The following is a 13,896-nucleotide window of genomic DNA, read 5'->3' on the forward strand; positions in this document are numbered from 1 at the left end:
TTCCAGGACCTTGAGGGGGGCTAGCTATTGTTGGGAAAAGGCCATATGTTACTGTCTACTAAAACCTTAGTCACGAGACCCTTCCAGATGTGTATCGGTGGGCCATATGCTTGGGGGATGACTGCTGACATATATCTCAGGGAGGGGGGGTAATGGATAAAGGAACCTTCCAGAGGAATTTTTATATGTTAAAGTAGACTCACAGGGTCCTGGGGGTTGGGCTAAGGTTGCCTTTTGCCCTTAGCAAAGTGTCAATATCCAGGCAGCTGAGCTCCTAGAGGAATGTTGCTCTGCCTATTTTAAGGACTTGTCAGTGGGCTGTAAGTAGTAGGGAAATTTAATGTTTCTTTTGCCTTTGCTTCCCCTATCATACCCTCTTTTTCAAAATTCTCTGTTATGAATGAATTATTATGCAAATGGAATTTTCTTCATTACGTCTTTATATCTAGGTACTTCACAGTGTCCAGTTTTAACCCTTGGCAGACATAGAATTTAGCTCACCCTACAATTTGTGTGTGTGTTTATGTGAAAAACATTTATTTTGTGAACAGCTAATTTTGTCTTATTCTTGAGTCCCCACCATGGTATCCAGGGGCAACCCAGTCAGCATGCCCTCCGTGGTTCTTAGTTCTGTCTGATAATGTAAACAGCCCTTTTGGAAAACAGCCCTTCTATCTAGGGGAAAAAATTATGCTCAGATTGTCCCCTCCTCTTTTCTCCTTAGGCTGAGGTGTGGCCCAGTCAAGAGGGGTAGGACTTATTTGTCTGTCACTGTGGCAAGAAGTTCTGGAATTCTTGGGTGTAGTGTCCTTGTCATTCCTGGATGTTCTTGGACACGTTCCTTAAGGACCTCAGGCTGCTCCCAGTGGTTCGCTGAGCTTGCCCTTCCAGACCCTGAGAACCAGTTGTTAAAATTTCAGGAATTTGTCAGTTGGCTGTGAAACAGTTAAACAACGCCTATCGTAAAAATTAAAGTATATAAACTTACAATTAAGTAGATTGTAATAAAGAGTAATACACAAGGGGCGCCTGGGTGGCTCAGTGGGTTAAGCATCTGCCTTCGGCTCAGGTCATGATCTCGGGGTCCTGGGATGGAGCCCCGCATGGGGCTCCTTGCTCAACAGGGAGTCTGCTTCTCCCTCTGCTCCTACCCCTCCGCTCGTGCTCACTCTCTCTCTCAAATAAATAAACAAAATATTTTTAAAAAGAATAATACTCAAGACTCATCACTTCCTAATTAGTTCACTGCATTTTTCTCTCATTTACGCCCTTGAAGTCACCTGCATGTCTTGTGGTGGGTGGTGGAAATGCTGTATAATCATGTGCTGTGTCACATCTTTTCCCAACCCTGGGTTCAGTGACATCACATTGGCAGCTTGAGATAGGAGAATCACACCACGGAAGCTGGCTTGATCTATTGTCTTATTGCTCGTCTAGAATTAAGAAGTTTTGAAGGCCATGTTCATGCAGGGCTGTACTTACAAATGTGTTATGTCAGGACCAAAAATTTGACACAATATGATACATTGTTCAAAAACCATTATCTTACTTCCAGAGATGTCCGTCAGGTCAGGTCATTGATAAATGAGTGACATCTGACACACTTCATTGTTTCATTTTAATCTTACTCAGAAACCAGCAAACTTTCTGTAAAGGGCCAGATAGTAGCTGTGTTAAACTTTGCAGGCTACCTAAAGTCCATGTTGCCCATTCTTGTTGGATTTTTTTGGTTGTTTTTCATTGTTTTGTTTTTTTTTCTTACACACCCTTTAAAAATGTAAAAACCATTTTTAGTTCAAAGGCTGTATAAATTCCAGAGCGTGATTTGGCCTGCTAGCCATAGTTTGCTCACCCCTGGCTCTACTCATTAAGTCAGTGAAAATATCCACCAGGATGTCAAGGTCATGTGCACTAATTGTAACCACAGACTGGCTGTGGATATAAGAGTTCAACAAAAATCATCAAAAGTATTCTGTGAGAATCATTTGGCCAGATGGCATTTACAATCGTGAGTACTATGTATCTGATTATTTGTAAATTGTGGGCTACACAGCCTTTGTATCAGTAAAATGTGTAGTAAACTCATAAATGCATATCTGTCTGTCCATCTCTCTCTCCATCCGTCTGTCCATCCGTCCGTCCATTCATCCATCTAGACATCTAGATCTCCATCCCTGTCCATCCTGGAGCATTCACCACCACACCACGGTATTCTCCCTGCTCCTGTGATTGACCCATCCATCTTCAGCACCTTACAGACTGGTTTCCCTGGACATGGTGTCAGTGCTCCATAGACCCCTCCCTTTGCCGTGTGGCACGCACTCTGTCCCAGCCTGCTTAGTTGGCACTGTACCCTCGACAGCAAATTATTTACAAATAACTAAATATAGAGTACTCAGGGCTGACTGGCCGGCATTTGTTGCCCACAAACTGGTGTCCGAGTCCTGTAGCGTGATGTGCCTGCCGTGTCCTCCCTGGGCCAGTCCTCCGAGCCACGTGCTGTGTCCCACCCCCCGCATGCTCACCGTTCTTCACTGCCTCCCGCATAGTGCTCCTCACCCCTTTCGTGCTTGATAAATTACACACTCGTCCACCAAGAGACTGCTGCTAAATCTGCGTGGTTTATGTCCTACACTTACATTCAACATTTAAAAATTGGAAGGTTTTGAGAAAATTTAGAATAAACCTTAAGTTATGTTTTTGTTGTTGTTGTTTTTAAGATTTTATTTATTTATTTGACACAGAGAGAGAGAGAGAGAGCACAAGTAGGCAGAGTGGCAGGCAGAGGGAGAAGCAGGCTCCCTGCTGAGCAGGGAGCCCGATGCGGGACTCGATCCCAGGACCCTGGGATCATGACCCGAGTCGAAGGCAGATGCTTAACCAGCTGAGCCACCCAGGCCCCAAACCTTAAGTTATGGATTCTAGGATATGTTATTTTGGGGTTTCGTGACGTAGAGTAATTATACTAGTAGGAATCATTTGGAGATCCGTACCGAGGGCCAGGAGGCATGATTAACATGCGGCTCTCTTGGCTCATTCACTCCTGTCAGTGCCCCCATGGCGTGAGTTCAACTGAGAGGAAACTGAGGCACAGAGAATTCAGTAGCTCTCCCAGTGGGGCCTCATAGCCAAATCTGTGGATGCCCAAGGCCAGTGTCTCACTGACTTCTATTATGTATAATTCACATACATGTGCCTGGTGGAGTCTACTCAAAAATCTGATAGCAGGGGCGCCTGGGTGGCTCGTCGGTTGGGTGTCGGGCTCTTGGTCTCAGCTCAGGTCCCGATCTCAGGGTCGTGAGATCGAACCCCGTGTCAGGCTCCTTGCTCAGTGCGGGGTCTGCTTGGGACTCCCTCTGCCTCTCCCTCTACCCCTACCCCCTGCTTTCTCTCTCTCTCTCTCTCAAATCTTTAAAAAAAAATCTGACAGCATTTTATGAATGTTTTTCTAATAAAATCTGCCTCATACTGTATTTGTAAGTATAAGTGCTTTGCTATGAAAACTTTAAAGCACTGTGTTGATATTAGTTAATTCAAGGTGAATAATTTCGTCTGCTAAAAAAGTAAACATTTGGGTATAAGTGCTATTTATCTTCTGAGGAAACCATAGGTAAATGTATTTAATTAACTGTCTGTTGTTGGCAATGGACTGTTCAAAATTAAGGGCAAGAAGTATGTGAGGGAGCAGGAAGTGCGTCCATTTATTATACGTGTGCATAGAGAGAGCAGGGAACGGGAGGGAGAAAGGGCACCTGCAAACCACATGGCAGGACAGCTCCTAGAAATACAGCGAGGACAAGAAAGGCAAAGGACTTACCTTCCTGGATGTTCTCCTGCTGGCTGAGGGCAGAGACGCCCAAGTAAGCCAATGGTCGCCCCACGCCATGTCAGGTTACACTCGATCCTGTAAGAATGCGGTCTTGGAGAAATTATTTTGTCACAAACTACCAACATTAGGAGAATCTATGTTATGAAAAGAATTCAATTCTTAATTGGAGAAAGAACATACTCAAGGGGAAGCCACTTGGAAGGTGAACAGATGTGGACAGACTCCTACTGAGGACAGCTTTCAGGGAGCGGACTGAAGTGAAGGGGTGCAGATCCAAGGAGCCAAGTGTTGCCGCAGTTGAGAGGGCAGAGGGGCGTGTCTGACTTCCCTGGGGAGAGAGATTTGGACGAAAGGCCCTCCAACTTCGGGAATGGCTCTCTGGAGGGCACACTGGGCTGGGTATGGGTTGTCTCTGCTGTCTCCACGTCACCACCATTTTGGAGAGGCTGTTCAGTCTCCCTCTTCACCCCCACTGCACACGTCATCAACGAGACGGCCTTCCTGGAGAGGGGACAGCTGGGGTAGCCATGTCTGCCAGGACCCATGGCGCCCCTCGTGACGTGCGGTTAGCTTTGGGGAACGTGGTGACACACTAGATATCGGAACACATGAACGATTTGGGGTACCATAGAATAGAAGGTACATGAGGTAACACTCCAGACTACAGAGAAACTTCATGGAAAGACAGTATGCTCAGTGAGGTATGCGTTTGAATCCGAGCCATTTAATACCGGTCTGTGGTATAATGGGGAAAAAAAGAGTCACTGGTGCTTTAATTATAGTTTTTGTGGAAAATGCATTAACAGCTTTTTATTAAAAGACTGTGATACTGCTATTAACTGCGGAAATGTGCTTTGGGGAATTGACAAGCCTTTCTGTGAGGCTGGTCCTAGAGCCCATTGGAAGAAGCGGAAAATACAGCAATCGGTCTCCTCACGCCTGTGGCATTCCTTGTACTAGTGAATTCACCTTTGCTGTTCAGGTGGAAACACAGGTCACCTTCCACTTGTGCATTTACTCTGATAATTGGCATCTATTTTGACCTATTTGGCATTATTAACTTAGGTCGAAATGGCTTTGTGCCATAGTCCTTCTTGGGAATGGTGGACACCCTGCCAAGAGGTCATCGCAGGAAGAGAAGTTTCATGTCCAGAGTACAAACTGTTTTAAGCCAGTGGGCCCTAATGAGATTAAAAAATAAAAGTTAAGTGATCCAGTGCCTCCATGAGCCTCGTGAAGTAATTTCTTTTTATTATTTTGCCCTACAAAGGATATACAAACTCGACACGTTGAAACAATAAACTGTGAGAGCGTGTCCCCCTTTCTGAATGATTTGCTCAGCTGTAATAAGAAATGACACTGACAGACGGAGGAATAAGTTTGAATGTGGAGACAGACGCCACCAGTCATACGTACAGCAAGTGAGGTCAGAGGGCGGTTAACGAGTCTGCATTGGCTTTTACGGCTGTTTGCATTTTAGATATTAAGGAAACGCTCAGGTTTTGGTTCACGGTGTGGACAAAGCACGTGCTGTAACTGCCTACTCTTTCGATTTTTCAGCGCTCCGGCTCCTGAAGGAGGGCGCGGATCCGCACACCGCCGTTTCCTCGGGAGGGTCCCTGCTGCATCTGGTGAGAACCCTCTGACCGGGGCACGGTGGTTGGGCGGGGGGGCGACACAGGGAGGAACATCAGTCGTGGGCTCAAAGTTCAATAGCCAAATGTACATCTTTTTTTTAAGAGTTTATTTATTTGAGAGAGAAAGTGCATGAGCAGGGGGCAGTGGGAGAGGGAGAAGCAGACTCCCCGCTGAGCAGGGAGCCCGATGCGGGACCCTGGGATCATGACCTGAGCCGAAGGCAGATGCTTAACCAACTGAGCCACCCAGGCGTCCCCCAAATGTACATCTGACAGATGATCATCAAAACATGACACTTTCAAATGATCAGGCTTGGATAACGAGCTGCAGTATTTCCTAATTACTACGTTGGAGTTTGTAAGTAATCTTTAACAAATGGAGTTAGAACTTCTGCCCTAAAGGAGATGCTTTTGAAAATGAAGCAAATAATATTGTATCCACTATAGACTATTAGGCATTCTTTTGCTTCTACGTGTTGTCTTTGGCTACAGTGAACTTTCTCTATGCTCTGCTTGTGACCGGGCGCATATAAATGTGACTAAAGCTCACCGACATTCTTTTGGAGACAAAGCAGTGAATGGCTAAGTGAATCAACAAATAAATAATGACACAAACAAAAAAACATTATATTAGTTTCATGTGCTAAAAATTTTTACGGGTCCACTTAAAAAGTCAATAGAAGGATTCAATTTAGTGGTCTTTAGGACTAATTTAATGATTAAGCCTTAATTTTGAAAAGTATAAAAATTAACATAACATTAAAAACCTAACTTAGGGTCATCTACCAAGGTCAGGGATGAGCTGTATTTCTTTGCGGTACATTGAACTCTGTTAAAGAAGGTCATGCATCAAACAGCCCAGAGCTCCGGAACACACCACCGGTTCTCAGCCTGGATTGCACGTAGGAATCACCTGGGAGTGGTAAAATGCCAACACCTGCCTCCCAACCTTAGCCCGGTCCGTGGAGATTCTGACTTAATTTTTCTGGGACGTAGCGATTGGGAGCTCCCCCAGCTGATTCTGATTTGCAGCCTAGGCTGAGAAGCACTGCATACAAGAGAAACCTGTGCCTACCAAAGGCTCAAGATATCTGGGGGTACAGACAATCATGTTATGCACTCAGCAGAATAGAAAAACCACTCAGAATATTGATAGGAGACAGTCTGTAGAAGAAATGTAAACTGTTTCTCTCCAGCATTGACTGAGACAGAAAGAGAGATTTCTAGATGACTTTTTCCTTCTCTGGAGTGTTTTGGTTTTGAAACCTCTCCATTTTAGACTCAGATCATTACATGGCTTACGTGAAATTTCTAAGGATCCAAGCCTTGGTAGTTCCTAGATCCCAGGTCTGATGATGATAAGCAACGCTAGCTAGACTAGGGTCATGCTGCTCTTGGTCAATATGGTTCTCTACCAGGAGGTCCAGTGATCAGCATGTTCAGAAGGAGACCAGGCCAGGCCCTGCTTTCTTTTCTTGGGAGTGTCTACACCTGCTTCTGTGTCCCCCGTTAGAAGATGCTCAGGAGAGAATTTGATCCCATGCCAGCGACTTTTGGTCTTTTCCTCTCATATGTAACTTCATGTACACTTACTCCTTTCATGAAGTTTGAGGAGATGCTTAAGCTCACCGAGGCTCATTTTTCCCATCTGTGAAATGGGGATATTATCTGGGCTATTGTACTCAGAGAATTTATTGTGATGAATACACATCACAGCATGCATTGTGATGATCAGATAGATATGAAAATAACTTTTAAGCCATGAAGTGTCTTTGCTATGTTAGATATTGATCAATATGCACATTATAGTGTATTATTTATGATGCATTTTCTTTTTTTTTTTAATTTTTTTTTTTTTAAGATTTTATTTATTTGCGAGAGACAATGAGAGAGAGACAGCATGAGAGGGAGGAGGGTCAGAGGGAGAAGCAGACTCCCTGCTGAGCAGGGAGCCTGATGTGGGACTCGATCCTGGGACTCCAGGATCATGACCTGAGCTGAAGGCAGTCGCTTAACCAACTGAGCCACCCAGGCTCCTTATGATGCATTTTCATATAAATTAATTTTTTATTTACCATAGCTCTGTGTGCTTGGGAATACGCCTATGTGACTTTCCTAGTTAGAAACAGAAACAGAAGTATGAAACAATTTGGCCAGGTTCACACAGTAACAGACAGTACAGAGCTTCCACTCTGGCCTCTGCTGACACAAGGTTCTGGTCACACCTGTTCCCCAGCGATCCTGCAGGGTGCTCATTTCAGTTGTCAAAGAACACACTGTCGTTCTAATTCAACTGCTGGAAGACAGACCTTTTCTGTAAACAAATCATGTGAATTCATTGTTAATATTGCCAAAAATGTATTATTACTGAGCGTGTGTGTGTTTGAGAGGGAGAGAGGCACACCCATGACTTCATATATAAAATGCATTTGCCTGCAATGAGCACAAAGAAGTGCATCCTGTCAGTCAGCAAATCAGTGCTTGCTTTCTGGCCAGATGCCACTGTGTCCCTTTACCTGGATCACTGCCACCCTCTCCTAAAGCATCATCCCTTTCACAGGATAAGCAACAGCCTCTCTCATCTCCCCGCCCCATCCTCACCTACCTGCAGGCTGTTGCCACACAGAAGTCAAGTCAGCGTCTCTCCTCCATCAGAATACTCCAGAAACTTTCCTTCCCACTCAAAAAACAAACAAACAAAAAACCAAAGTCCTGCATAGAGCCATACCATGACCTGCCCCCACCATGGCCCCCGCCCCGTTTCCTCCCCTCTCGTTCTCACGGCTCCTTACTGTGCCCGCCACGCTCCCACCAGGTGCACCCCCTCCCTTCAGTCTTTTCCACTTGGAACTCGGCTCTGCAGGTATCCACCCAGCTCATGCCCTCGTTCGCTTTGGGTCTCTGCTCAGAAGACATCTAACAGAACAGCCTTCCCTGGCTTGCCCTGTAGGATAGGGCAAACAGACCAGAGACCCATGTGATTCTGTCCTGCCTCCTAGACCATCCACTCCGTGAGAGCAAGAACTGGACATATTCTCATGAGCCTGTTGTATGCCTGGGGGAGTGCCCAGCACTTGGTAGATGCTCAGTAGATTTGTTGAGTAGGAAAGTTAGTGCGTTAACTACTTAATTAATTAGTATCTGATGCTATGATGGCTCTTAGGGGTGCAAAGATTCAGAACACATTCTGTGCCCATATGGAGTTTAGTTTTTCGAGGGAGGGAAGAAAAATAAACCACTGATGATGGCAGACCCGGGAGAGGCGTAAACAGGAGATCGTGGCCGAGGACTATAATGAGGCCACTCTTGCCTTGGCAGAACAGTTCTGATACCTGCTCCGACCCTCCTGATCCGACGTAAGTACTCTTTTATCCAGGATCTCCTAGCGCATGATCCTTGCTTCTGCTACAGATCTTGTCATGATGGGTCATAATTAATGGATGATGTGCCCTTTCTGTCTGCCAGACTGCATTTTCAAAAACTGTGGCTGCCTTAGATACTTTTATATCCTTGGCGTGTGATGTGCAGGAAATACTCAGTACGTCGTCCATGAATGAACAGATGAATGAATGGGCCCCAAGGACATCAGGACCTCCTTGGCTAATGAGAAGTGAGTTGTTTGAGGCCCAGGTCACAGAGTATAAAGACTCCGAAATGGTGGGGTCAGAAGGAAAACGAAATGAGAGGATTCAAGTGAGAAGGCAGAGGGAAACACTTTCTTAACTCTCCGTTCAGTGTACCTGTGTTGCATCTTCAAATACCGTTAGGCATGGGCTGCGAGCCTCGGATAAAGGGAAGGTGGAGCTGGGGCGTGCGTGAGAAAGCCTGGGGACGGCCGCGGGGCTGCGAACTCAGCACCGAGTCATCGTCCCCTGGGGTTCCTGAGTAAATAAAAGCAAATGAAAAATTGCGAGTTGCCAGAGAGACAAAATTACAGGGTTTCAACATGCCTTAGGTACTGAAAAAGGCAATTTCGCCATCTGAAATGTCAAGTGTGAGCATCTGCGCTGTTGGCCCCACCTTTGGGGCATCCTGCGCTGTGAAGCCTGATGTGTTATCAGCACCGAAGCTCTAATTATAGAGGCTTAGATCAACGCCTTTGAGAAAAAGGCAGCCTCTGTTTGTGTGGACCATCGAGAATAAGCGGTGGAAATTGTTGAGATTTTCGGAGTTTTATTTAACTCAATTATTCTTCATTGAGTGTCTGATTCCAAGTGTAGATTTTGGTACATTCCTCTTAGAAGTGGTGGGAGAACTTTGATGTTGGAGATGAACAAATCCCATCCTGTACAGGTAGATATTTGAGAAGCAGGTTTGAGTATCTTTTGTCACATAAAATCTTTAGTTTTATCTTCTTTTAAAGTTTTCACCAAATACCTCTGGATTAGCTTGTTAGCCTACCCTTCCGTAAATAATTCATGTATCACACGTATGGCAGGTGTCAAGTCCTGTGATCGACAGAGGGGAAGTAATTACAGCAGGTGACAGTATCTGCACCCCAGGAGGCCAATAGACACGAACACTCAGATTTAAGTCTCAGGAAGAAATGACGATATTTGTGGATTTGGAAACAGCACCACACGGGTTTTGCGAAACCACTGTCCAGGGTTTTATGTTATGACCTCTAATAAATGAGCTCTCGAGAAGGAGCTCCTGATGGTGACCAAACCCTCTAGAAGGGAGCATGAAACACAAATTCTTTTAGTGTGGTCTTGTGACAGCAGCTGACCACAGTGAGGCTTGAGTGGAATGCATTAAAAATAGGAACTACCCTTTCTTTGACCTGGTGAATTGTGTATATAGTACAAGCAGGTAGATGAGATGAGAGAGAGAAAGAGAGAAAGGGGGAGAATCTTTTGCGAGAGCAGAGAAAATCTTGAAGGCTAGACCAGAAACTTTTAGCAGTGACTCAGGTTGAGGAAAGGAGGCAAAGTCTTTTCATTTTTACATGTATGTTTCATATAATAGAAGAAATTGATAGAAGTAGTTCTGACTGCCGCTTTGTTAGAGGGTAAAATTCTAACTGTTTTAATCACTTCCTGCTCTTCCAAGAAAGTCTGGTGTCTGAATTGGCTGCTCACTGGGCTTCACTCTCCACATCTTTCAAGCTTCAGGAGCTGGAAGAAGCAGAGATAATTAGCAAATTACTACAGTTGCAGCTGTTCCACATTTTAGTGTCTTTTAGAGGGGGTGGAATATTATATTTTGAAAAGAGTCAGAATACTAGGACTGTGGAGGAAAGGTCTAAAGAAAGATCTTATTTTAAGACTGGTCTAGGTGTTAGAGAGCAACAGTGATCAACAAGTACGTGGACATTGTCCGGAGCATCTGGGCATTGACCGTGTGACCCCCTTCCTTTGCTCTTCCAGAAAGTAAAGGGGAAAAGCTGTGAGGGTAAATAAACACTGGCGAGAAAAGGAATCATAGCAGAAGAGAATGTGCCCTCTCCAGGGTCCGTTCCTGGGAGCTTCTTGGGTGATGAGAAATGGGGTACATCCATACAGTATGGTGCAGCAGGAAGTGAAGAGGCAATTGAAGGAGCAAGATGGATGCGAAAGGATAATGCCCATGAGCAGGAGAACCCTACCATTCTGATGTCTGAGGATGATGCTGGAAAGGGCTGGAAAACAAGAAGTAGAGTTTCTATGGACAGGAAATAGTGACTCCTTTATTTTTTTTGCAAGGATGTGATTAAGATTCAAATTTCTGGCTGGACTTTGCTTTTTAAAATCCAGCATCTCTTTGGTCCATGAGAATCATGGCATCCATAACTGGAAAGCCTATGTCCAGGATCTTTGATCGTGAGTACAGTATCCATCTGAATCTTGAATGAAAATCTTAACCTTGTTCTGTGTGGTGGGTATATTTTTATCTGGACTGCCTGGGTGCATGACTTGGGGGTAAGAAGGCGACAAAAGTGCATTTCTCAGAATGTTACCAGGAACTGAGGGGAGTGAATTTTCCATTTTTGAGTAAATATATCACACAGGACTGGTTCATTCAAGAGCAAATTCTAAATTCCTTAGTAAAGTTACCAGTGAGATTTGTGTTTTGTTTTGCTTTATCTCTGCAACCGTAGAACCCAACTTGTAAAGGATTAGAACCCTTCATGACAGGGTGAAGGTAGATGGGTGAGGAATTTTTTACAGATGTCTTTGAACTTTGAGCCCCTCTGAGAAAAATCCCAGTCGGCCAGCTTGAGAGCATTGGTACAGAGCCTTTCCTAGGGGAAGCTGGATGTCGCACCCAGGAAGGTTTTCCCTGAGGTCTCAGTCTGAAACTCACCCTCTCAGAAAGGTGCCTAATGACATAGAATTCCTCAAAGAGCCATTTTCATTCCTCCTCCAGATTGTTATGCTGTTTCCTACTTTGGGGGTGCTCCTCTGAGATGGCCCCGTAGCTCACTGGACTTTCCCATCATACTTCTCTTTTGACTGCATTGCCCTCTTGAATTTGGCTATTGATTGGGGACAATATCTAGTCCATGATACCAACTCTCTGGCTTGGCGCAGCACTGGGCACATGGTAGGTCTTCAGTGAATACTTAATGGATTATGAATGTCTCAACCCCTACCTTCCCCACCAAATCCTTCAAGACCTGTGCTGAGAGTGTCCCATACTGGAGTGTCCGATTCTATCAGGCTGTTAGGTACCCTCCACTGTGAATCTAGAATGCTCTGAACACCCTCAATTTCATTCAACTGGATTGTCTGTTTCCCAAGGGTAGTTACTGTGTCATTAAACTTTACTTGTACACTGCCCAGCACAGTGCCTGGAATAGAGTGTTGCCTAATAAAATCTTGGTGATTCAAAGTGAGGCAAACCAATGTTGCAGCTGAAGGAGCCGAGTTTACGTTCACTTAAAAGGATAAAAGTTCCATTAGGATTTTAAAGTTTCTGGATGTGCATCAGTGGTACATCTGAATCTCTTTAGTAATAGCCTGGTTTATAATGAGAGTTTGGTTCAGTTGGCTGGAAGATATGTATGCTTAGAATGCAGGTGGAAATAATAACTATGATTCAGCTTGGAGGGTTCTGGGTAGGTTATGAACGGAGAGGTAATCTGTAGGACAAATATTTGCCAGAGAGAAGAAACACATCTTATATGACTTATGATGGGGTTATGTCTGGATGAACCACGTGAGCTGAAAGTATCGTTAGGTCAAAAATGCGTTTAATACATAACCTACCAAACACTGTAGCTAGCCTAGCCTAGCCTAGCCTAGCCCATTAGCCTACAGTTGGGCAAAATCATTGAGCACAAAGCCCATTTTCTAATGAAGTGTTGAATATCTCATGTAATTTATTGCATTGTCTACTGAAAGTGATACCACAGAATGGTTGCCTGGGTACAGAGTGGTTGGCAGTGTATCACTTGTCTTCGCTCACGACAACATGGCTGCCTGGGAGCCGCGGCTGCTGTCCAGCATCATAAGAGGGGCTTGAACCGAATGTCGCCAGCCCTGGATGTGATCCAAATTCAGAATTCTTTCACACCTTCGTAACGTCAAAAACTCTTAAGTTGAACCATTGTAAGTTGCAGACCATCTGTACATGAAAAGCAAAAATGATGAGAAGTATGTTCAAGATGACATTATAATGAGTGTGATCCTTCAGTGTGATATAATGGCAGAGAGCTGAAAGTGATTTTGTACGGATCTAGGCACTGGCTGAAAGAGGTGGCTAGTGGGATTGATGTTCAGTACAAGGGGCCATATGGAAGTTCTAGAGAGATTTCAAAAATTTTAAAAATTGCAACAAATTCAAATTCATTTTCCTACTGATACAAATCTGTGTGTGTGTGTCTCTCTCTTTGTGTATCTCTGTCTCTGTCTCTCTCCATCTGTCTCTGGTTGTAGAAAAGTTTTTAACCACTGAGAACCCATAAATATAGGACAAGAAAAATGGACAATGATTAATCCAAATTGCTTCCTCTCTCCCCACCGCTTCTAGAGAGTTCAGAGATAATTTTTTTGTTTAATAGCAGAACTGTGCTTAGCACATGATACCCACTCAATAACCGACATCTGGATCAATCTGGATGTTGTCCCAGTAACTCTTTGCTAGTCTCTTCTGCCCTAGTGGCTTTGAAATCAACACAGAGGAGAAAAAAGGGAAGTGTACCTGAAAATGTATAGACATTGAGAAAACTAATGTGACAGGTTCAACCCACGTTTAAAAAAAGAAAAAAAAAACTTGCAAAAGGTAACTGTCATGTATGAACCAGTGAATTTAATGTGGGAATTCAGCTTTTGATTTTCTGAGTGATAGATTTCAGGGTTGCTCAAGACATGCTCATTAGCCAACCAGAAGAACTAAAATACATAAAATATCCCTTATGACAAGAGGTAGGGAAAAGACAGAACATTTAAGTTTAAAATTGTCTGTATTTGTTATTTGGTTTCTATGGTTTTTAGGGTCTTTTCAGCT

The 13,896-nt window shown here is 44.3% G+C and overlaps 1 protein-coding gene across 1 annotated transcript in view; it reads left to right on the forward strand.

Annotated features, from left to right (window-relative positions):
* MYO16 (myosin XVI) overlaps positions 1-13,896 on the forward strand; it is a 425,887-nt gene that overhangs the window by 66,252 nt on the left and 345,739 nt on the right. Inside the window, exon 3 of the mRNA XM_081815515.1 lies at positions 5,390-5,460. Coding sequence (XP_081671641.1) covers positions 5,390-5,460 — 71 coding nt within the window. The remainder of the gene's footprint in view (positions 1-5,389; positions 5,461-13,896) is intronic.

Source organism: Leptonychotes weddellii, chromosome 3 (genome assembly GCF_054177405.1).
Source record: "Leptonychotes weddellii isolate Sample4059 chromosome 3, ASM5417740v2, whole genome shotgun sequence".
NCBI classification, from domain to species: Eukaryota; Metazoa; Chordata; class Mammalia; order Carnivora; family Phocidae; genus Leptonychotes; species Leptonychotes weddellii.